This window comes from Microtus pennsylvanicus, chromosome 2 (genome assembly GCF_037038515.1).
Source record: "Microtus pennsylvanicus isolate mMicPen1 chromosome 2, mMicPen1.hap1, whole genome shotgun sequence".
In the NCBI taxonomy this organism is placed as follows: Eukaryota; Metazoa; Chordata; class Mammalia; order Rodentia; family Cricetidae; genus Microtus; species Microtus pennsylvanicus.
The window spans coordinates 98,165,056-98,189,510 of record NC_134580.1 but is presented as its reverse complement, the minus strand read 5'-3'; the positions used below and the strand labels follow the sequence as shown (position 1 = coordinate 98,189,510).

The 24,455-nt window shown below is 39.7% G+C and overlaps 1 protein-coding gene across 10 annotated transcripts in view; it reads right to left on the bottom strand.

Annotated features, from left to right (window-relative positions):
- The window catches only part of Mga (MAX dimerization protein MGA), a 96,064-nt gene that overhangs the window by 48,479 nt on the left and 23,130 nt on the right, over positions 1 to 24,455 (bottom strand). For 5 of the 10 annotated variants that reach the window (XM_075961842.1, XM_075961846.1, XM_075961849.1 and 2 more), the window contains exons 1-2: positions 19,404 to 19,540; positions 10,715 to 11,840 (exon numbers count right to left, since the gene is read on the bottom strand). In XM_075961842.1, the coding sequence (XP_075817957.1) occupies positions 10,715 to 11,775 (1,061 nt within the window). In that variant the 5' untranslated portion in view covers positions 11,776 to 11,840; positions 19,404 to 19,540. Of the gene's footprint in view, positions 1 to 10,714; positions 11,841 to 19,403; positions 19,541 to 24,455 lie in introns of those variants that run through there. The other 5 variants (XM_075961845.1, XM_075961848.1, XM_075961850.1 and 2 more) reach the window with 1 other exon arrangement.

The window sequence follows — 24,455 nt, the reverse complement described above, 5'->3', positions numbered from 1 at the left end:
CATTCATGGAGGTGGTAATGGCATGTCTTTAATCCCAACACTCAGAAGCAGGTGGATCTGAGGTGAGGCAAGGTCTACAAAAAGAATTTCAAGCCAGCCAAGGCTACATAGTGAGACTCTGAATCAAAGACAGACAGGCGGACAGACAGATGAATGGACAGACAGATAAAGACAAAAATAAAGAGTTTTGCCACAAATTCTTCCAAAGTAAAAGGCTAGGTTACATACAGCTGGGAATGTTCCTCAGTCTGTAAAGTACTCGCACAGCATGTACAAAGTCCTATAGGTCAATCCTCAGCAACACATAAATCAAGCATAATGACACATATATGCAATCTTAGCACTTAGAAAGTAGAGACAAAGAACAAGAAATCCAAGATCAGGCCTTTGAGTTGGCTCAGTGGTAAAGGTGACTGCCGTTATGGCCTGTATGTGATCCCTAGAACCAACATGGTAAAAGAAAAACCAATTCCCACTAGTGCGCACACACACAGACACAAACTATAAAAGTAAAAATAATCCAGAAAAAGTCAGCTAAGTGGTGGTGGCGCATACCTTTAACCCTAGCACTCAGGAGGCAGAGACAGGCAGATCTCTGAGTTCAAGACCAGTTTGGTCTACAGAGTGATTCCAGAACAGCCAGATCTTGTGGGTGATAATTTTATTTGTGTTCTGACAAATAAAGCTTGCCTACAGATCAGAGGGTAGAACTAGTCACTAGTTAACATAGAAGTCTGGAGATCTGTACAGACAGGAGACAGGAAGTGATAAGGCAGGGTGTAGACGGATCTTAGCCCTTTTTGGTCAGAGAATTCGGAGTTAAGAAGTGACTGTGGCTACTCCTTTGCTTCTCTGATCTTTCAGCTTTTACCCCCTGATATCTGACTCCAGGTTTTTATTAATAAGACTAGGATTGCACTTCACCAGCACCCAACTGACTGACTGGTGCTGTGTAGAACAGTAAAATACCGAGTGGGTTTTCAAGGCAGCTACCTAGTTTGGCAGCAGTCCAAGGAAAGGGTCCAGGGAAAGCCCACAACCCACGCGGAGAGGTAGCCTGCTGTCTGAAAATTGCACACAGTGGATCGTGGGGAAGAAGCACATGCGGCGGGAGCTACCTAATGGCAGAGCTGGTCAGTGGCGAGGGGCTAACTCCAGCAGCGTTTAGACCCCAAGCACCTGTGGAGTTTGATGCAGATAGGCTGCAACAGAAAAATCCCAAACTCATTCAGAGAGCTTGAGAGGAGGAAAAAAAGGAAAGCCTAGTCTGCAGAAAACATGAGAAGATCCATGCTAATTGATTAAGAAAAATAAATTTTGTGGAAAATGGCTAAATTTCTGAAAGCTACCTACAAATTAAATGAAAGTCCCATCAAAATTCCAATGACTTTCTTAACTGAACTAGAAAAAAAAAAAAAACAACCCTAAGATTCATATGGAAGCATTCAAACCTCCAAATACCCCAAGTAATCCTAAACAGAAAGAACAATGCAAGAGACATCATGGTTTCAAACAAATAACAAAGCCATAGCAACAAAAACAACATGGTACTGGCACAAAGACAGATGTATAAAGCAGTAAAATGTAAAACACGTTGTGGGATAATGTTTTTGTACACTGTAAAGATTTGTCACTCATAATGATTTAATAAAATGCTGATTGGCTAGTAGCCAAGAAGAAGTATAGGCAGGGCAACTAAAATAGGAGAATTCTGGGAAGAGGAAAGGCAGAGTCACCAGACAGAAACAGAGGACGATGAGAATGTCATACTGAGAAAAGGTACCAAGGCACATGGCTAACCATAGATAAGAATTATGGATTAGTTTAAGTTGTAAGAGATAGTTAATAATAAGCCTGAAAAAATAGGCCAAACTGTTTACAATTACTATAAGCCTCTGTGTGTTTTTTTGGGACTAAATGGCTGCAGGACCAGACAGGACAGAAACTTCCATTTATAAAAACAGAGAACACAAAAATAAACCATGTATCCACATGTACCCAATTTTCAACAGAGGGGCTAAAAACATACATTATATATACACACGCAGGCACACATGTATGTACAGGCACATAGCATAAATAGCCTCTTCAACAACTGGTGCTGAGAACAGGATATCTCACAGGTAAGTATGAAAAAAAAATCACTGTGATGGTTAATTTTCATTGTCAATTTAAGAACATTCTGAATCACCAGAGAACCATATTTCTGATATGTTTATGAGGTTATTTTCCAGAAAAGATTGAGGCCGGAGGGAACACTCAACCCAGATATGATAAGCTTTCCCATCCCATGGGCTGGGATGTCAGGCTGAATAAAATTCGAAAAAGAGAAAGCCAATGGAGACAAACCCTGTATCTCCTGATAGTGGAGACAATGTGGCCAGCTATTTCACATTACTGCCACGGTGCCTTTCATAACATGATGGACTGTATCCTTAAAACTGTGAGCCCAAATAAATTCTTTCTTGCTTAAATTGTTTTTATCAGGAACAATTAAGTAACTATTATACTAACCCTACACAAAAATCTATTCAAAATGAATCAAAGACTTTTATGTCAGTCCTAAAACCCAAACAGCTTAGAGCAACGGTACTCAACCTTCTTTTATTAATACAGGTCCTCATCTTGTGGCAACCCCCAAAGATAAACTTATTTTGTTGCTACTTCATAACTGTCATTTTCTGTTATGAATCATAATATAAATATCCATTATGTAGAATATCTGATATGCATCCCCCTACATGTTGAGTACCTGAACTAAAGGAAAACATGGAGGGGGGGGAACAACAAACAACAACAAATACAGGCACAGGCAAAGACATTTTAAAGAACTTTTACAGATTGAGAAATAATACAAAATGACAAGCAGGTTGAATAAAGTTTAAAAAGGCCTGCCAAGGAACAAAATAAATAGCCTTGAACCAAAATAAATAGCCTTTACCACAGAGGTCTATACCTCTGTGGTAAAGCATTTACTTCTTGGTACTACTTAAGGCAAAAGAATGGGAGAAAATCTTTGCCAGCTATACATCTCACAAGGGACAATATCAAGAAAGGAAGGAATGGAAAGAACACGAGAAAGATGAATAATTTGAGTCCATGAATCCAAAAGCAGCCTGAATAAGAGTTCGAGCCTGGTTTACAGTCTCAGGACAGCCAGAGCTGTTACATATAAAACCCTGTCTCCAAAAAAAAAGGGGGGGGGGAGTAGAAGGGAAGATAACTCAGTAATTAAAAGCACACCTTTAATCCCAACACTCATGAGGCAGAAGCAGGCTACACAGTGAGTTCCAGGGCAGCCAGAGCTATTAGTGAGACCCTGTCTCCAAAAAAAAAAAAAAAAAAAAATCAGAAAAAAGAAATCAGTAACGAGACAGAACTCAGCAGTATTATCAGTTACGTTTACCAAGTTAACTGTAGACGATTATATTCAAAGGCGAGCTTGGTGAACACACCTGTAACCTCTACACTTGGGAGGCTAAGGCAAAGACTATCATGAATTCAAGAACTTGGGCAACAGTGAATACCAGGCCAGACAAAACAAAGCAAAAGACACTATCTTGCAAAACAGAAACAGAACACTTCACTCACTATCTATAAAATATATATATAAATAAAGTATTAACCCTCCAAAAGACACAGTAGGCTGGCAAATACAGCAAAGCCTTATGCTCTTGGGCAGAAATAAACTCAAACAATAAATGAGTAAGAAACAATGCAAATATCAAAATGTATAGAATGTAAACTAAAATAGTATTCAGAAGCAAAATTAGTTTTAAATATATATGCTAAGAAAAGCAAAAGTCTAAAATAAATTCTCTATTATAGAAATTTATTTTCTGTAAAAGGCTAAAATATAGTAAAACATTTAAACTATGCCAACTCTCTGCCACTAAAACACAAAAGAATCCATGCAAAGCATAAACACAGTTATGATCCAACAAAGAGCCTCTGAAATTTCAATTACATAATTTTCAGAGATCATGAAATATTATTCCTTCTTTTTCTCCTATCTAACTAACCATGTAAGAACTATTACTGGCTGGCAAGTCACACAAAACACAGTTGATGAAGTATGGACCTAAGTCTTGACTTGCTAACCCCTGATAAAAGGATTAATTAAAGCAAAAGTAAATAGAATTAACAAGATCCAAAGGTAGAAAAATAAAAAGTTCTTTGTCATGCAGGTACTAGCCTATAATATAAACACACACACATATATATTTAAATGAGTATAAATACGTAAAGTCTAAAAGCTTAGAAAGACCAAGAGATGATAAAATTGGGTGATAAGAAAGGATCACGTTGTAGGCAAAAGGACACCAACCAGGAAAAAGAATATAAAGCTAGTATGTTGCTAGTTTCAATTCTGTCATAGTTTTTATTCTGTGGATTTTTGAATTAAAATTCCTGTGTGTTGAAATAGTAAAAAACATTTCTTCCATAAAGACAATACAATGATGTCACAGAACTTTTAATCCTAGGCAGAGGGACCTCTGAGTTCAAGGCCAGCCTGGTTTACAGAGTGAGTTCCAGGACAGACAGGGTTACACAGAGAAACACACACACAGCATTCCAAAAAAATTTTCTAGGAAAGCTGGTTAGCTTTCTAGTTCCACTGACCATTAGCCCAACAGGCATTAGACACTACTAACCAATCACTAATACATTTGTCACACTAATCCATTTAGGAAAAAAAAAAGTTTTAATGTGTTCTGAAGAATTTTGTAATTTGAAATTTTTTCTTTTAAGACTGTATTGCTTTTTAAATTTATAATTGTATTGTTATACATATAGTTTCTTGAGGTGATAAAAATTTAAAACAAAATTAAACACCAACTTGGAAAGTATGGGACACTTCTAGCTTTTTTCAGGGGAAATTTACAACCATGATACCTACCCATGGGAAATAATACTAAAAATAGCTATCTCTCATGAATTTAGATGAAAAATTTCCACAAACTCAGCCCAGCAATATTAAAAAGATTATAGCTGCCGGGCGGTGGTGGCGCACGCTTTTAATCCCAGCACTTGGGGGGCAGAGGCACGTGGATCTCTGTGAGTTCGAGACCAGCCTGGTCTACAAGAGCTAGTTCCAGGACAGGCTCCAAAACCACAGAGAAACCCTGTCTCGAAAAACCAAAAAAAAAAAAAAAAAAAAAAAAAAGATTATAGCTGGTTATGATATATACCTTTAATCTCAGTACTTGGGAGGCAGTGGCAGGATCTCTGTGAGTTAAGGCCAACTTGGTTACAAAGCAAGTTCCAGGACAGCCAGGACTATATAGAGTCCTTGTCTCAAAACCCAAAACAACAACAAAACTGTATTACTATAAATAAGGTTTAGTCCAACAATGCAAGGCTGGGTAATAGCACCCCACAATAAAATTTATCAACAAATGGGGGCGGGAACATTATATCCCAATTAATATGAAAATATGTTTATGAAATTTACTGATTATTAACAACTCAAAGTAGAGAGTGGAATAAAAATGTCTCCTCATGTGATAAAAGATGCTACAAGAGATACATAAAAGTGCTAACTGATGGATCCTATTCTTGTAAAAGAGTTCTCAACATCTACTCTGGGTTGCTCACAACCACTTTTAACTCCAGCTCTACAGGATCCAATACCCTCTTCTGGCCTCTGCAGGCATCCGAACTCAAATACATACCACACAGACACCAAAATAAAAATGAAAATAAATCTTTAAAAAAAATTTAATTATAGTGAAAGGGCCACATATATACATACAGCCAGATGATCTCCGTTCAATCCCTAGATCCACATGACAGAACTGACTCCTGCAAGTTGTCTTCTGACTTCCACATACGCACCACGACACAAGCACATCCACACACATATACATATACAATAAATGTAACAAAAAATTGTTTTAAAAAGAGAACTAGGTAGCCAAGTGGTGGTGTGCACACCTTTAATCCCAGGACTCAAGAGGAAGAGGCAACGGGATCTCTGTGAGGTCAAGACCAGCCTGGTTGTTCCAGGACAATTAGAGCACAATCAGAGCAACACAGAGAAATTCTGTCTCAAAAAGCAAATGAAAATTTTTAAAAGGCAAACTTATAACTCTCACACATGAGTCTGTAAGTGTCTCTGAAACAATTATTGTATATAGCGTGAAGAAGGGAGCTTATACTTTGCAGTGTTCTGTCATTGTTTACTGAAAACTAGCCAACACAGAGAGGATAAAGGGGAAATAACAATCATGAGGTTTGTATTCAGTAGTTTCAATATGTCCCTCAAAAGTCTGTGTATTAGAAACTTAACCCAAAGTGATGTTAACACCATCTGGAGAGGTAAAGATTAAAGGAGTGCCTTTGCAGAGCATTCACAGCGTTTTAAGAATAAAGAAACCAAGACTAGACCACCTGCTGCCTCACAGTGATACCCTATGTTATGATGTGGTGAGAAGACTTCACAGATGCCAAACAGATACCACTTCCATGCTCTTCAACTTCCCAGCCTTCAAAACAAAAGGACAAATAATTTACCACATCTCTGGTGTTTTATTCAAACAAAATAAACTAAGCTAAATTGTTGTATTGGCAAATAATTTTAAATGGTAAAGGATGCATATGTAGTTCAGTGATAAAATTTATCTCATATGCCCGGGGTTCAATCCTGAGCACACTAAGTTGTAGGTCCTGGTGCCAAAAGCTTATTATCTCAGTAATGAAAGTTAAAGCAGAATGATCACAAATTCAAGGTCTACCTGAGCTAGACTGAATTTGAGGCAGCACAGGCAACTTACTTTGACACTTTCTCAAAAGGAAAAAAAGGAGGGGGGAGTTAGAGGTTAGTCCTGTGGTAAAACACGAGTCTCTGTAGTCAGTTCCCAATACAAGCAAAAAACAAATAAAATAGGTAGTATTAAGCTGGTAGAACATCTACCTGCCATGCCTAAAACTTTTACTTCAATCCCCACAACTTAAGAAAGGGAGAGAAGAGAGGGAGAAGAGAAAGGAGGGACAGTAACATGTAAAATTTGGAAAATTGGTAGTTGGGAGCTGAGTAAATGGCTCACTACTTGAAGTAAGTCATGGCAAAATTGGAAGAAAGGATGGCACAACAATCTGAATTATAAACTGCAATCAAGAGACAAAGCAGCTGGGCGATGGGGCCACACGTCTGCCTCCACTCGGGAGGCAGAGGCAGGTGGATCACTGAGTTTGAGGCCAGCCTGGTCTACAGAGCTAATTCCAGGACAACTAGGACTACAAAAGGAAACCGTATCTCGAAAAAACAGAGAGCAAACCCAGGCAAGCACACCTTAAATCCCAACACATGGGAAGCAGAAGCAGGAGTATCTCTTAAGTTTGAGGCCAGCTTAGTATACATATTGAGCTCCAGACCAACCAATAGTAAGACCGTGTCTTAAAAAAAGAGAAGGGAAGATGCAAAAGAGAGAACAGAATAAAAAATAACATCGAACTAGTTGGGAGTCAACAATGACTAATTTTAGAAAAAGACACTACAACAAAAGGTGAACTATGTAATAGGACCATAGTAGGGCAGTTAGGACTATAAAGTTCTAGTAGTTTAAAAAACAATGTAATTTTGACTTTAAAGGTACATAAAACTGAACACAGGAAGAAAACAATAACCAAGGAAGATGCTCTCATATATAGTTCTCAAAGACATCAGAAAAATGAAACCTAAAACTATAATGCTCTCACCTTTAGCAGTTCTACACAACACAACCCAGGACACTCTAGTTAGAGCGACTGGGAGGGAGGGAGGGAGGGAGGGAGGGAGGGAGGGAGGGAGGGAGGGAGGGAGGGAGGGAGAAGCTTAAAACAATTTTTCTTAAAAACAAGGTCTTACTTGTTTCAGGCTGACCTCAAATTTGATATATAGGTGAGAATAACCTTGAACTTCTGATCTTTTTTCCTGCCTTCCCTTCCCAAGTGCCAGGATTACAGACATGTACCACCATAGAGGGGTTTTGTTTTTTTTTTTGTTTTTGTTTTTTTTGTTGTTGTTGTTGGTTGGTTGGTTTTTTGAGACAAGGTTTCTCTGTAGCTTTGGATCCTATCCTGGAACTAGCTCTTGTAGACCAGGCTGGCCTCGAACTCAAGAGATCCGCCTGCCTCTGCCTCCCGAGTGCTGGAATTAAAGGTGTGCCCTACCACTGTTCAGCCATGCAGTTTTTATATGGGGTTGGAAATCAAAGGTATGGCCTATAGTGGGCAATCATTCTATCAAAAGAGGTGCATCAAATGTCCTAAAGTACAGTTAAGTTATCCACAAGAAATGGTTGCAATTCCTATACTTTTTCTATACACAGGTAACTAAGATAAACCTCAATTCATAAATTAGACACAATAGATTAAAAACAAAGAATATCATAAAATTATAACAATACACTATAATAAATGTAAATGAGGTCGCCTCTAAAAGTATTTTACTATACAGAACTCACCTTTTTTTGTGATGAACTTGGAAAATATCTCTGATTAGATACATGAAATATATAACACAAGCACTGTGCCAACAGCATAGGATAATATATAAAGCATAAACCAAAAACAACAACTACAATTCTTCCACAATTCCCTTTCTTATTGAGAAGGCTACTAAGTGACTCGAGAGCAGGTAGCATACACAGGTGGATATCCTAACACTGGAGTGCACATCTCATGCAGGACAGAGCAGGGCAACACAGAACTTCATCATGCTATTCCTAAGTGTTCAACTTAAAAATTAATACATCATTTTGGAAGGAAGTTCAGTACTATATATTACTCAGAACTTTAAACATGTTAAGTACCACTGAGCTACACCCTTGGTCAGAGAATCTTTCTGTAAATGTTTAAAGGTGGGGTTTTTCTTGTTTGTTTATTTATTGGGTTTTTTTTTAATGCTTAAGTAAGGGGATGGTAAGAAACAAATCTGTTTTCAAAACACAAATGGGGTGACTGGAGGGTTACCAGTTGTTAAAAGCATCTGCTGTTCTCCAGAGAACCCAAATCATGTAGCTCAAAAATACCTGTAACTCCAGCTCAGGGGAATCTACCCTCTCCTGGCCTACACAGGTACCCACACATACACATTTAGCATATACAGCACATATAGCACATACCCACACATTTAGAAAAAATAAAAATCAGTCAGGCAGTAGTAGTGCACGCCTTTAATACCAGCACTCAGGAAGCAGAGGCAGGTGGATCTCTGTAGACAGCATAGTCTACAGTACAAGTTCTAGGACAGTTAGGGCTACACAAAGAAATCTTCTTGAAAAAAACCATAAATAAATAAATATGTTTTTAATTTCTTTTAAATTAATATTCTTTTAAATAAAAGAATCTTTTAAGTCAGGCATGATGATGCATATCTTTAATACTAGCATTTGAGAAGCAGAAACAGGAAGATCTCTCTCTGTGAATTCAATTCCTGCCTTGTCTACATAACAAGTTCTAGGCCAGCCAGGCCTACATAATAAGACCCTCTCCCAAAAAACTTGAGAATAAAAAGAAACATAGAGTCAACCATAGGTAGACACCCACAATTCACCTGTATTTCCAGTAGCTGAGAAAGAGACAGAAAGATCTGGTATCTGGGGCCAAGATGGGCTAAATATAGCAAGCTCCAGAAAACTAGGCTATACACTGAAACCTTGACCCCCCCCCAAAGAAAATTAAAATAGAAGCATATGTATTTACATACACGCATATATATACATATACATGTATACACACACATACACACACACAGGCTTTTACAGTGGATAATACACAGCCTCTTTTTCAACAATGCATATACAACTAAAATGAAGAATCAGTATAAAATATAAAGAAGCTGAGTACCTCTTACCTGAATTGCTTGGTATTTAGAAGTACTCCAGCTTTTGGAGAATTTTTTTTTTTTTTTGCTTTTTTCGAGACAGGGTTTCTCTGTGGCTTTGGAGCCTGTCCTGGAACTAGCTTTGTAGACCAGGCTGGTCTCGAACTCACAGAGATCCACCTGCCTCTGCCTCCCGAGTGCTGGGATTAAAGGCGTGCGCCACCATCGCCCGGCTTTGGAGAATTTTTTTAAACACAAAATTTTCAATTATATACAATGAATTCGTTTCTAGAAAATACATTAGGAATATTTTCACAGATAGTAATTTTTTGATTCTATTTTATTTGGGCAATATTTATTTATTATGGCTATAAATTCAGCTTATAATGAGTACATCTTAGGCCTTAATTGGATAAACTGTTTCAGTTATAATTTAATTTTTCTCCCTGTTCCACAATCATAAATTGTCTACATGTGTTAACAAGGAACAACCCACAAATAAATAAAGTTCCCTATTTTGATAAATTTTCCAATCTGGCTGCAATTCTACAACCTGAACTCAGTAGCTATTCCTTACACCAAAATAAGCTGTCAAAGAATTAAAAGCAGGTGTGGTTTGCTTTACAGCAACTGACATCAACATCTACCTGCATTCCACGAAACCAATGAACTAACTCCAAAATCTGGCCCATCTCAATCTTCTTTTTATCTCTAAAAACAGAAAAACTATTTCCCAACTAAAGAGATGATCAGTGGGCAAAGGTGGATGCCACCAAGCCAAATGACCTGAGTTTGATATCCTAGACCCAAATGATGTAAGAGGGAACACCAATTCCCTAAAGCTGTCCTTTGACCTATACCACACACATACAACACTAAATAAATATAAGAAAAACTACGACTCACCTTTCAGAAATTTCATGCTTCAATTGAGGAACTTCAAGTGCAGAATCAGAACTCATAAAACCAAGGAAGTCTTGTTTTACATTATGGAGTGGCTTCTCCAAGCCTAGGCCTGATGTTTCATGACCCTTTAACACAGGATCAAAATCACCTGAATGTGTTTCTGATCCCTCGCCTTCAGTAAGACGAACACGATGACCAGGAGAACTAGAAACACTATTCACTTCTTGATCAGAACTATTTCTTTGTTTTCCATCTCTCTGGGGTTTACTGCTCAACCCATCATCCCGAAAGCCTTTGGCAAATGGATTATAATCTATTTTCAACTGGGTAATCTGAATGTTTTGATAAGCTGTTACTGCAAAGAATTCAGTCTGGGGGAAAGTAAAAGTATGAACACCGGGGCCATTTAATTGTATCACTTCTGTAGCCTTTTCTGCAGGCACCAAATGAAGCCTTGGCAGGTAACGGTGCATAGAGTGCAAGATAATATGACCTTCCTGGTCCAGTGTATTGTTGGTAAGCTTGAGTTTATAAAAAGATACTGGCTGATGCATCCAATAATGACCTGTGGAAGGAGATTCTGGATGAATAAAAACTCTTCCCAAAATATGGGGCTCAGCCTTCCCACTGGGTTCCCACCAACGACCATTCCACTTATAACGATGGTTATCCACAGGAGATATGTCCATTACAAGAATATACTTTAAATTTGAATCTAAGCCTGTTATCCAATAGCGACAATAAGGAAACATGCGTCTTCCTTGCTTGGTCAGAATCATCTCTGTACTTCGATTATGGAACTCATTCCACATACTGTTGTTATCAAGGGTAACAGTGATTCTTCCCACAGTACAATCAGCTGGAAGGCAAATCTTCCCTTTGGATTTTCCTGGTGATGACACCCTACTAGACAAAGCACAGGTATCTCGATTAGTAACCAAAATTCCTTGATCAGTTTTGCCATTTCCTGGCTGTTTGAGGATGACAAAGAAGGTAGGTGCTGCTCCTGTCACTGTCCCACCATCTTGATTAGCTAATATAATTTGCTGTTTCTCTTCCATGATTCCAGTGAGAAATTCAGTAGTAAGAAACTGTAGTCAACACATAGTCACAAATGCTTCTCATCCTAAAAACAAAAACAAAACAAAACTTTAATCAACTCAGAATTTTGCAAACAAATACAACTGTGATGACTGGAACTCTAGCTCATCTGGTAGAGATTTGTCTAGCACTCATGAGGCCTGGGTTCAATTTTCAGCTCTGCATAAACCAGGAGTGGTGGCGTAGGCCTGTACTCTCAGCACACTTGTGAGATGGAGAGAGAAAGAACACAAGTTCATAGTCCATGCTTGTCCAGCACTTGTCCATGTTCCAGTAAATAAACCCCTGCCCAAGCTACTTAAAACTCAGTGGAGGCCAGTGAGATGGCTGAGCAGGAAAAGGAACTAGTCAGATAAGCCTGTTGATCTGAGTTCAACCCCTGAATCTTACTTACATAAAAATGAATAGAGAAACTGAATTCCAAAATTTTACTTATGTCTTTAATTTCCATGTTCATAAGTAGGCATGCAGATCCACACAAACACACAATAACCATTTATTTTAAAACTTTAAATTCACTGAATTACAAAAGAAAAAGAAAAAAAGCATTGAACTTGAGAAGACGGGTTTCAACTGCAGAGGGGTGGAGAGGAAGAGAGAAAAAAAGGGTAATGAGTAGAAATATAAAATGATTTAAAATCTGCTGGATGGTGGCAGAGGCAGGCCGATCTCTGAGTTCAAGGCCAGCCTGGTCTACAGGGCGAGTTCTAGGACAGATTCCAAGCTACATAGAAACTCTGTCTCAAACAAACAAACAAAAAAGGATTTAAAATCCATTATATACAAGTATGAAATGGCCAAAAAATAATTAAAAAGAAGTTCTAGGGAGTTTAAGATAACCCTGGAACACATGAGATCCTGCCTCAAAAAAAAAAACTGATTGTTATTCAAAAAATATTCCTAACTCTCTTAAGATACTGCTTATCTTAAGATACTGCTTATAGCCTTCTTTCAATTGCTGTAAAGGTATTCATTCTAGAATACCTAATCACTCTTTAAAAAGAAAATGTGGGGCTGGAGAGATGGCTCAGAGGTTAAGAGCATTGCCTGCTCTTCCAAAGGTCCTGAGTTCAATTCCCAGCAACCACATGGTGGCTCACAACCATCTATAATGGGGTCTGGTGCCCTCTTCTGGCCTGCAGGCATACACACAGAGAGAGTATTGTATACATAATAAATAAATAAGTATAAAAAAAAATTATAAAAAGAAAATGTGGGCCGGGCGGTGGTGGCGCACGCCTTTAATCCCAGCACTCGGGTGGCAAAGACAGGCGGATCTCTGTGAGTTGGAGGCCAGCCTGGTCTACAAGAGCTAGTTCCAGGACAGGAACCAAAAACTTATGGAGAAACCCTGTCTCGAAAAAAATAATAAAAATAAAATAGACATATTTTTTTTAAAAAAAAAGTGGGAGTTCTTTCTTTTTTGGTTTGTTTTTTTTTTTTTTTTTTTTTTTTTTTTTTGGATTTTTCGAGACAAGGTTTCTCCGTAGCTTTTGGTTCCTGCCCTGGAACTAGCCAGGCTGGCCTCGAACTCACAGAGATCCACCTGCCTCTGCCTCCCGAGTGCTGGGATTAAAGGCGTGCGCCACCATCGCCCGGCTTAAAAAAGTGGGAGTTCTTAAGACAGAGTCAGAGTCTCACTATACAGAACAGGCTAGCCTCAAACATTAATCCTCTATCTGGCTCTCAAGTACTGGAATTATTACAGGCCTAGGCCACTACACACAGTTATCTTAATCATTTCTATCATTTTTGTAAACTAATTTTAATCTAATCTAACTCGGTAAAAATTATTCATATCCTATCTCTCAAAAAAATAATAGCCCTGTAATCTTACACAAACTAAAAGTATGCATTTGTTTTAGAAAAACTATATAAACTGGTGTGGTTCTCATGATATCCTAGCACTTAGAAGGTTAAGGCTGGCCAAGCAGTGGTGGCACATTTGCCTTTAATTCCAGCACTTGAGAGACAGAGGCAGGCAGATCTCTGTGAGTTCAAGGCCAGCCTGGTCTACAGGGCTAGTTCCAGGACAGGTAGGGCTACACAGAGAAACCCTGTCTTGAAAAACCAAAAAAGGTTAATGCAGGTAAAGATTACTTAAAATAAAGGGCAGTTGGGCTACTAAGCAGTCAGAGAAGCTCTCAGGTACAGAAGATGGCTGTTCTCTTTGGCAGAAATCTACCTTAAACTTCTACTTGCTTTCAAATAAAACTTCGTTCTACTTCAAAAAGGGGAAAAGAGAGATGTAGGCTCAGTTGACAGAGTAGCCACCTATTAAACCAACTAAAAGGCCTGAGCATAGTGGCTTAGCGCATGCTTATAATCCTAGCACTAGTGAGATGGAAGCTAGAGAGTCAGAAGTTCAAAGTCATCCCGAACTATGTGCGATCCTGTCTCAAAAAACAAGCAACAAAAAAAAAAACAACAAAATAAAACTAAAGGGAGAGGAGAATGAGAGGGAAAAAATGCATAAAATAATTTGCATTTTAAAAAGGAATGGTTATGAAATAATTTACAAAAAGATTCAGTTATATCAAATTCTTTGGGGATGGGTAAAAATTTTAATTTTCACTCCCATTCCAAAGAGAAACTGCAGAATTAACTTTATTATTAGCTGTACTGGGAGTTGAACGCAGGGCATCAAGTACGCTCAGAAAGTGCTCTAACATGAACTATATACACAATTCCAGAATTAATTCTTTATATGGCACTGACATGATTTCATAAATATCATATCCAGCTAGTTCTAGAGCGGTAATTCTCAACCAGTGGGTCACAACCCCTTTGGAGTTGCCTAAAACCATCATAAAACACAGATATTTGAATTATGACTCACAACAGTAGCAAAATTACAGTTACGAAGTTATGTGGTTGGGGGTCAACCACAACATAAGGAACTGTATTACAGTTAATATTAAACTGTAGTAGGAAGACTGAGAACCACTGTTCTAGAGAGATCCAATCTTGGCCTCACCAGAGCTGCGATTACAAATAGGCTACCATGCCCACCTGGCTTTTTATCTGGGTACTGGGGACAAGAACTCCAGTCCTCACACTTAAGTGCTTCACCTCTACAGGTCCTGGTGCCCATTTAAACTATGAATTTTATGTAAGGTGAAGTATAGCTCAAAAGTTAATAACAGCAGCAGCACATGGTGGCACATGACTTTAATCTTAGAACATGGAAGCAGAGGCAGGAGGATCTCTGTGAGTTTGAGCCCATCCTGATCTATAGAGAGCTCCAAGACAGCCAGGACTAAGTAGACCCTGTCTCCAAAAACAAAATGTTATAGCCAGACTTGATGGCTCACACCTATAATCACAGCCATCAGAAGAAGGCTGCTAAGGCAAAAGGATTGCCATGAGATGAGATTAGGATAAAAGGGGCTGTGGGATGTGTTACAGCTTTGAAGGGAAAGGTACCCTGGAAGTCAGGAGCCAAAGAATAACACACACCGAACAACAAACCTCACACAAGAGATTTACTGAGGAAATACTGGAGGGTGGGGATACCACTGCTTCACCAAGAAGCAGCAAGAACTGAGCTGGAGGCAGGTTTTATATAAAGTTTCTTAGGAGTGGAGCTTTCCAGGTGGCCTGATTTCGGTCTTTTTTACTCTGTGGAGCAGGGCCACATCTCAAGGAGCTGGGTCCTGCTGTTATAGTTTTTTGTGGCACAGCTAGGCATAGCCTGGCAGTTAGTTGGAAGTCATCAGGGGCAGGGCCTGGCCACTTCCAGCTCAAGGGGCTTAAAAAGAGGGGATCTAGTTGTTAATACTAAAGCATTAACATCCATGAGCAAAGAGAAACTCTTCTGGCTTAGAGTAGTTTTTGTTTCATCTTGATGTTTGTTGGTTTGTTTTAGACAAGGTCCCTCTATTAGCTCGGCTGACCTGGAATGCACTCTTCAGAAATATATTGGGCTCTGGAGTCCTAGGATTCAAATGACTTTAGTATGTGGATATTTATTTTATAGTGCTAGTAATTAAACCCATGGCCTAAAATAGGTAAGAATTTAAAAGAATTATTTTCTGAAACTGACTTAAGATTTTATCCATAAGGATAACTAGTTTTCTAAAACTAGTATGTTTAGACCTTACCTATCACACATTGACAAAGCAAAAAGTTTCACAAGTCACCTGGTGACTGTAACATACTTAAGCTTAGAGAACTCACCAAAAGTTATACACCATAGTAGAAATAACTACGTTTAGCTTTTCCTTTGTCTAAATAGTTAAATGCTAAAAACTCAAATTGGGGAGGAGATGTAACTCAGTCAACACAGTGCTTATCTAGTATACAAAAAGCCAATGCCCAGCACCACATTTAAAAAAAAAGGAAGAAAGGAAGGAAGGAAGGAAAGAAAGGAAAGGAAAGGAAAGGAAAGGAAAGGAAAGGAAAGGAAAGGAAAGGAAAGAAAAGGAAAGGAAAGGAAGAAAAAAAGAAATCAGCCAGGTAGTGGTAACTCATACCTTTAATCCCTTGAACTTGCCATACATAAGACCTGCCTGCCCCATCCCTCCCAACAAAGAAAAAACTCAAACTGCCTTATTTCAACTTTGTACACAGTCATCTAACAAAAATGTGAAAATACACATGAAAACCAGGAAAAGTCAGAACTTGCAGGCTTGCATAAAATCTTAAGCCCAGTACTTGGGAGGCAGAGGCAGGCAGATCTCTGTGAGTTCGAGGACAGCCTGGTCTACAAGAGCTAGTTCCAGGACAGACTCCAAAGCTATCAAGAAACCCTGTCTTGGAAAACTTTAAAAAATAAATAAATAAACAAATACCCAAACCTAGCAATTTATTCCATCAGTTAACCAAAATACATAAAATCGAAGAGCCAATTTATGGCCCCAAAGTATCAGGAACTTGAGATACAATGGCTACAATTAAAAACAGGATTCCCTTGTAGTGCTGGTAACTGAACCCAGCCAGGGATTTTCACATGATATGCACCTGGAATACCACTGAACTACATTGTCAGCCCTATATTTGATTTTTCTCATCTACAGCTCGTCAATTAGTGCACATGCTGTTTCACACTTATGAAGAGCACTCTAAAGTCTAAGATAGCCATAAATGTTCACTGCAAAAATCAAATGTACTTTAATCAGGAAAGAAAAAAAAGCCTCCTTTCCAGCAATACTGGAATACTCTGTATTTTGCTCTCTCTTTTTTTTTTTTTTTTTTTTTTTTTTGGTTTTTCGAGACAGGGTTTCTCTGTGGCTTTGGAGCCTGTCCTGGAACTAGCTCTGTAGACCAGGCTGGTCTCGAACTCACAGAGATCCGCCTGCCTCTGCCTCCCGAGTGCTGGGATTAAAGGCGTGCACCACCATTGCCCGGCTGTATTTTGCTCTCTTAAAGTTTTAACAAAGAGCATAAGTTAGTGGTGCGTATCTTTGATCTCAGCACTGGAAAGACAAAGGCAGAAGGATTTCTCTGAGTTCTAGGCCAGCCTTATCTACTTACATTTTAAAATTCAAAAATGTTTGGTTCAGCCTTTTCTCGTCAAGCATTTACCTAAAGTGCATTAGAAAGGGCCTTAAATTTAGTTGTAAAGGGAAAAATTCTTGGTGATTCTTGATGTTCCTAACTACATACACAACCTCTAAGGTATATGCTTTACAACAGTGTAGCAAAGTGCACCAAATGTAACAAAGTCAGAGTACCAATTTTTTCATCCAGTGGTGTTGGTAAATTTTTACTATAATTGTGACCCTGATACAACCCACAAAACACACTATGTAGCAACTTAATGATTTACATACTGTGTCAAGAAAATTTAACTACACCAAGTCAATTTATTACTTTTAAAACACAAATTTCAAAAGATGGTCAGCACCATTTCTGACTGTTACACTTTCAAACAATAAGTTACTGTATTATGTATGGCAGGTTCACTACGATGTTTGTTCCTTACATTTTGAAACTTAAATTTTATTAAATATTTCCATTCCTTGGTATCAATATAAAACAATTCAGGCTAGTAAGCTTTTAGGTGCCCACGAAATACTAAGCAGAATCTGAAAAACCTTTACAGCAGAAATGGACAGAGAATTTTAAAAAAAATATGCCGAAGCACCAAGAGAACTAAATTTCCTTTATTTTGTAGTTAAGGGGACCCAACTCACTACCTGTGAATTTAAAAAACAAACAAGCAAACAAACAAACAAAAAAGCCCCAATTATTTCGCTTTTCAACTACAGAAGACTGCTTAGCCAGAAACGTTGAAAAACTGTCGCAAAGAAAACTCTTATGGGGTATAGTCCCAAGGATCACGTGCAGCCAGGCGGAACCCTGTGGTCCTAGGGCTGTTTAGTCGCTTTAGGTTACCTTGGAGACTACAAAAGGAGCCACCGGGCCGGCCCATTTCCCAGCAGCAGTCACGCCGGCACCTTAACTGCAGCCTTGCTGCGGCGTCGTGCCCGAAAGGAAAGCAGGCCTGGCAGGGATTACTAGGCACTCGGCCACTTAAGGTTGGCGAGCTCAACACGCAAAGGCTGAGCATAAGTGGGCCCTAATGTCTCAAGATCCACGTGTCGGATCCGGCGGCGAACAAGAGAAGGGTCTCCCTCAGACGGAGATTCTCCCGTTCTGCCAATCAAGTCACCCTCCTTTTCACTCTCCACCCATCCCTGCTTCCATCATTTTGCCGGAGGAAAGGAACATTTCCGGGGAACAAAAGTGAAGGCAAAAAACTTCACAGCAATGCAATACACTCTGCTAACGATTTCTCCAGTTCGAAAAGACTCCCAACTTCTCTACATAATCTTCGAACACAGATTCCCCAGTTTAGTGGTGGTAAGCTTACTAATGCCCCTGCTCACCTTACAAGACACAACCTACTTGAAAATTCAACAGAAAGGGGAAATCCTATGAACAGAAAACCAATCAAGGCTGCCCACAGAGAAAAAGAAAACAACACCTGCTCTTCCCCCACCTGTTTTCTCCACCTCCGATTTGCACTAACAAATCACAGGTCCTTTGTTTACAAAGTTCTCACTCCCATTCAACTCACTCAACGCCCCCTCCTAATTAAATTCGTGGTCTTGCTTTCATTTGACCAGAAATTAAAACGCTGGGGGACGTTTGTATAGGTGTCAAAACATCAAGTTACTTAGAGAAATCGACGTGGGTTGTTTCCATCGGAGAGTTGAAACCCCGAGAGCTGAACTCTAAAACTCGCGCTTATTCAGCACAGGTTTAAGACCTACAGCCAGGCTAAAAATCGTCACGCGGAACGTGCCATGCTGTTCAACACCCCACGCACGCGAGGGCTGGGCCGCGCCATGGGCACTTCTCACCCCGCCCGCCTCGTGGCCACGGTCTCCGGCGTCGATGTTCCTAGTTAGTTCTAGGATCGACACGGAAGTGAGGTCGGGGAGGAACGCGAGATGACATGCGCAATTCACTCAAGGGACCAAAGGCTGCATCGCGCAGGGCCAAGCCAGGCCCAGGCGTGCGAAGCTCTCTCTGCGGAACGCTAGTCAAGCCATTCAAATACACAAGTGGTTTAAACTCTCAAAAAACTCCAATCGGGCCACTACTGAAGCGATGCCCTCCACCCAGGCCAGAGAGTTACCGTGCGGGGCGTGGTCGGCCTCACCCCGAGTCCTTCATATCCCTCTAGGGGCGGGTTAATCTGAAGGGTTCGCACACCGTGTGTCCGCTTCAGCTGAAGAGCTTGCGCACGCACCGCACGTCCACGTCACCGCGCACGCGCTCCTACAAGCTTGGAGCCCCCCGCGCAGGCGCAAAGGGAGGCACGAGCAGCACCTCTTCACCCCTCCCCCAACATCAGGAAGCCAAACGGCCCGGAGCAGCGTCAAGACCCTTGGGATCCGCCCCCGAAGCCGAAGCGGCAGTCTTTTCACGTCTTAGAAACTCAGAAAGAGCTACTGAAGCTTCCAGAATCAAGAAAGGCAAGGCAGGAGAAAGGTACCCAATACCTTCAACCTTGTACTCGAAGCCTTCGTGAAAATTCTGAAACCACAGCCCACCGGGCCTTTCTCAATTAGACTTTTGAGCCTTTCCCAGGGGATCCTCAATGGTCCCGCCCTGCCGTACCCGACCCCACCCACACAAGGCTTCGTAGACCCACCCTGGCTTCACAAGTCTATCAAAAAAGAATCTGAGGACCTCCTGTACTGAGGGGTTGGAAAGTGCCAGAGCACTGGAAAACTATGAAGCAAACACCATATAAGAAGAGTAAGCAATTTTCCAATATTCACCAACAAAGAACGCTGGGAAAATAAGAGAAAGCTTCCCTGAGAGCAGAGAATGGAAGCTTATGCCTGTAATCACAACACTGAAGCTAAGGCAGGAGGATTGCTGCGAGTTCGAGTCTAAACTGAATTCTATAGTGAGTTCCAGTTCCAGGACAGCTTAGCCTGCTGAGACACCCTGTCGAAATGAAAAACAAAGGAAAGAGAAGTTCGCTAAAAGATGGAGAGCTGCCACTAAACTGCTGATACCAAGATGAAAGATGTCTTAAAAAACCATTTGCCTGAGAGCTTTATCTAAGATATAGTGACTTGATCCTGTGTATTTTTTTGTTTCTTCGAGGCACTGAAGCTTTTAAAATGCAAAGAGACCATGAACCAACAACTTTATCAGGCTGTTGCAAAACTAGGTCAAAGAACAGTATTTCTCAACCAAACATCAAAAATTTTAGTTTTCTTTCTCTATTACTTACTACTTTCTAATCCACCAGTAAATAATGTTTGAAGTGAATGGGGGTACAAAGAATTGAGTAGGAAGACAGAAACTGCAGTCCACATTGCTAAACTTTTCACTCTCAAAAGAACTGAGAGATAATAGGGAAAGTTATTCTGTGCTAGGTGACAACACAAACACACTTGGGAAAAAAACAAGACTGTAAGGATAGAGCCAAGAGGATTGATTTGACTTGCTTCTTTTCACTTAGCTCTTCCTGAGAAGACATTCAATACATAGACAGAAATTGCTTATTCTAATCAAGTCCAGAACTAAAGTTTACAGACTTATGAAATCATTCTGAAAACCATGATTCAAACAAGAGCATTGACGATCTTAAGCAGAACTGAAAAAGCAATTGTTTCCTTAAGATGTTCCTCTTCGACTTCAAGAACCAAAATGCCTTCTCAAGGGTTGGGATGTTTCCTCAAAAAATTCCATTTCCTGAGACTAAAACTTGAGTTTATTTAGTATTAAAATGTCTACCCCTAAGATATGAATGACTTCATAGCACCTCCAAAAAGACAACCCTAATAACCTCTCTAATTGGAAACTCAATGAGAACAACTTGCATAAAGAGGGCCATGGAAATGCTCTTTGGTGCTCTTTCCCCTGCTCCCTGCAAACATGAGATGCCCCATTTCAACAACTTTCAACAATTGCTTACTGATTTTCACTTATAAGACTCATTGGTTTTCTGAGCATAATTTTTTTTGCCAAAATCCTAAGTATATTTGCCCTGACATTTTGGGCTTTCTTCTTTTCTCTGAAAACTGCTCCCATCATTTCTAGAGCTTCTTGCAGACCAGCATTGCTGACTCTGACTCAAAAGGCATGACTTTCTTACACTCCCTCCAACTAACAAGATTTACAGCTTGCCCATCCTGTGTTCATTCTCTCTCTCTCTCTCTCTCTCTCTCTCTCTCTCTCTCTCTCTCTCTCTCTCTCTCTCTCTCTCTCTCTCCTCCTCCCTCCTCTCTCCTCTCTCTCTCCTCTCTCTCTCTCTCTCTCTCTCTCTCTCTCTCTCTCTCTCTCTCTCCCTCCCTCCTAATGAAATGGTTCTCCAGGTTATTTTTTTTTTCTTTCTCTTTTTTTGGAGGGTGGGGAGGGTTACTCTGTCTGGAACTAGATTTATACCCCAGGCTAGCCTCAAACTCACAGGACTAAAGGCATGTGACACTACCATCTGGCCAGGCTAATTTTTTTTAATTAATAAAACATTTTCAAGAGGCAGCACTAGATGATCTAATGGGTCACTACCCACAGGTTTTCAAAGTGGAGTCTACTTAACCTATAAATGTTGAAAGTTAGTGTCTGAGAGTTCTCTGAAAATTGTGTTTTTATATACTAACCTACAATTAATAATACAGCCATACCTATTTCAGTGATTTAGTTTGCATTTACCAAATAACTATTTTGCTTAAAACAGGGTTTCATATATCCCTGACTGGCTTCAAACTTATATACTCAAGGCCAGCTTTTCACTTCTGACCCTCCTGGCTCCACGTCAAGGTACAAACAGGTGCTATTGACAAACCCGGTTTATGTCTGCTAAGCAATCACTTTACCAATTGTGCTATATTCCAGTGACCAAGTGACATGATTATTTGGGGTTTTTTGGTTTGTTTGTTGTGGGTTTTGTTGTTATTTTGTCTTAGGGGTTTTTATTTGTATTTTGATTTGTTTGTTTGTTTGTTTGTTTTTGTTTTTCAAGACAGGGTTTCTCTGTGTAGCCTTGGCTGTCCAGGAACTAGCTATATAGACCAGGCTGGCCTCGAACTCACAAAAATCTATCTGCCTGCCTCTGCCTCCTAAGTGCTGGGATTAAAGACGTGAGCCACCACTGCCCAACTGTTGTGTTTTTTTATATTGCTCTTTCAAGTAATTGCATAAATGGATACATTCTACTTTCAATGCAGTATTCTTCAAATTGTACTTAAGTTATATTCTATTTTCCTTTAAAGTCCATCCTTGGCCAAATGTGATGGTACATACCTTTAATTCTGCACTTAGATGAGGAGGCAGGTGGTTCTCTGTGAATCTAAGGCTAGCCTGAGCTACATACTGACAACCATAGCTCCATAGAGAGACTGTCTCTCAAAAACCAGGGGGGGGGCACAGAAGTGTATTAGCCAGAAATGATGGTGCATGCTTATAATCCTAGCATTCAGGAAGATCATCAACTGCCAAACAAGCCAAAGCTATAGAGTAAGTTTCAGGTCAGCGTGAACTATACCTATCTCCAGAAGAAAGGAAGAAAAGGAAAATTACAGCAGTGGTAGAGTACTTAAAAAGTACATGCACAAAGCCCTAGGTTCAGTCTCTAAAAATCTAAAAGCTACAACCATATGCATTTCACAGTGAGATTAGAGTGGGGAGGAGTTTTGAAAAAAAAAAAAGAAATTGTTACAACAAAAGTTTTAAAATGCCAAGCCAGGACTGACTGCCTTGAATATAGCCAACCTAACCACTAAAGCTGATGCTAGGCTTCATCTATCTTACTGGAATTTTCAACTTGTTGCTCATGGGTCACCTTGTTTATTCAAGCCTAACTCACACGATCTTTTCCTTGATTTTTCTTGGTTTAACTTTCAAAATTTTACTAAATATTGAGGGAGAAAAAAATTATGCATAGAATATAAAGGATCTGCCTTGAATGTACACAGATTTGATCTATGTATGTATATGTAACATGTATTTTGTTAAGCAAGGAAACTGCCTCCCCAACACTGAGAATAAGCCTGTGCCACCACACCCAGCCTTTTATGTGGATGTTAGGATTCAAACTCAAATGCTCACACTTGTGTGGCAAGTGCTTTACTGGATGAGTTATTTTCCTAGTCCATCCCTACACACATACTTTTTCTACTCAATAAATAGAACAAATGCCTGCTAAATGATGAGGACAAAGGGAAATATTGTCATCTCACACACCATTCAAATTTCTACACTAGAATGCTTGGCATAACTTAAGTGACAGATTCAACACAAAGAAAATGTATCGTAAGCAATTTATTCAGATTCTCCCTCTTCAGTTCTAAAATGGTATGCCTTTGAGATTTTATGTGCATGACTGTTTTGACTGCATGTATGTCTGTTTACTACATGTGTGCCTGGTGCCCATGGAGGCCAGAAGTGGATATCAGATCTCCTGGAGCTGGAGTTACAGTTTTGAGCAGTATGGGTGCTGAGAACCAAACCCAGGTCCTGTGCAAGATGAGCTGTTTGTAACCACTGACCCACCTCTCCAGACCTAGACATACTTTTCTTAAATGCCTAAAAGAAAGCTGGGTGGTGGTTGCATGAACCTTTAATCTCAGCTCTTGGGAAACAGAGGCAAAAAGAATTGTGTGAGTTTGATCAACCTGGTCTACAAGATAAGTTTCAGGATGTCAAGGCTACACAGAGATACCTTATCTCAAAAAACCAAAAGACAAAAAAGAAAAAGAGTAAAAAAGGGCTTCACTATTACAAAGAAACCATTAGCACCCCTGATGGAAAGAGTCAACTTCAAAAAGTTGTCCTCTCACATCCACACCATATCATACACATGCAACACTGAAAAAAAAAACTTAAATGTATTCCCTTTTACAGCCTCATATGGCACAGAATCATGTTTCTCACATTTTACCTAAGGGGATCTTCCCTAATCTTTCATACTTAAATGTCACTTTTAGTTAAAGAAACTCCTACTAACAAACAGAACTGGATGAATATAGCAAGTGTACTGCACAGTTGAACTCGAGGAAAAACCCAAAAGCCTATATGGCAGAAGAAAAACACTGAAAAATTATACATGAAATAAATCATACTTACTTTCCATGAAGAGCACCACTGCCTCCTAAAAATAGATAATGGTAATCGACATAGGCGTTTCTGCCACCAACTCTGATGTCCTAAATACAATTCCTGGCAACCC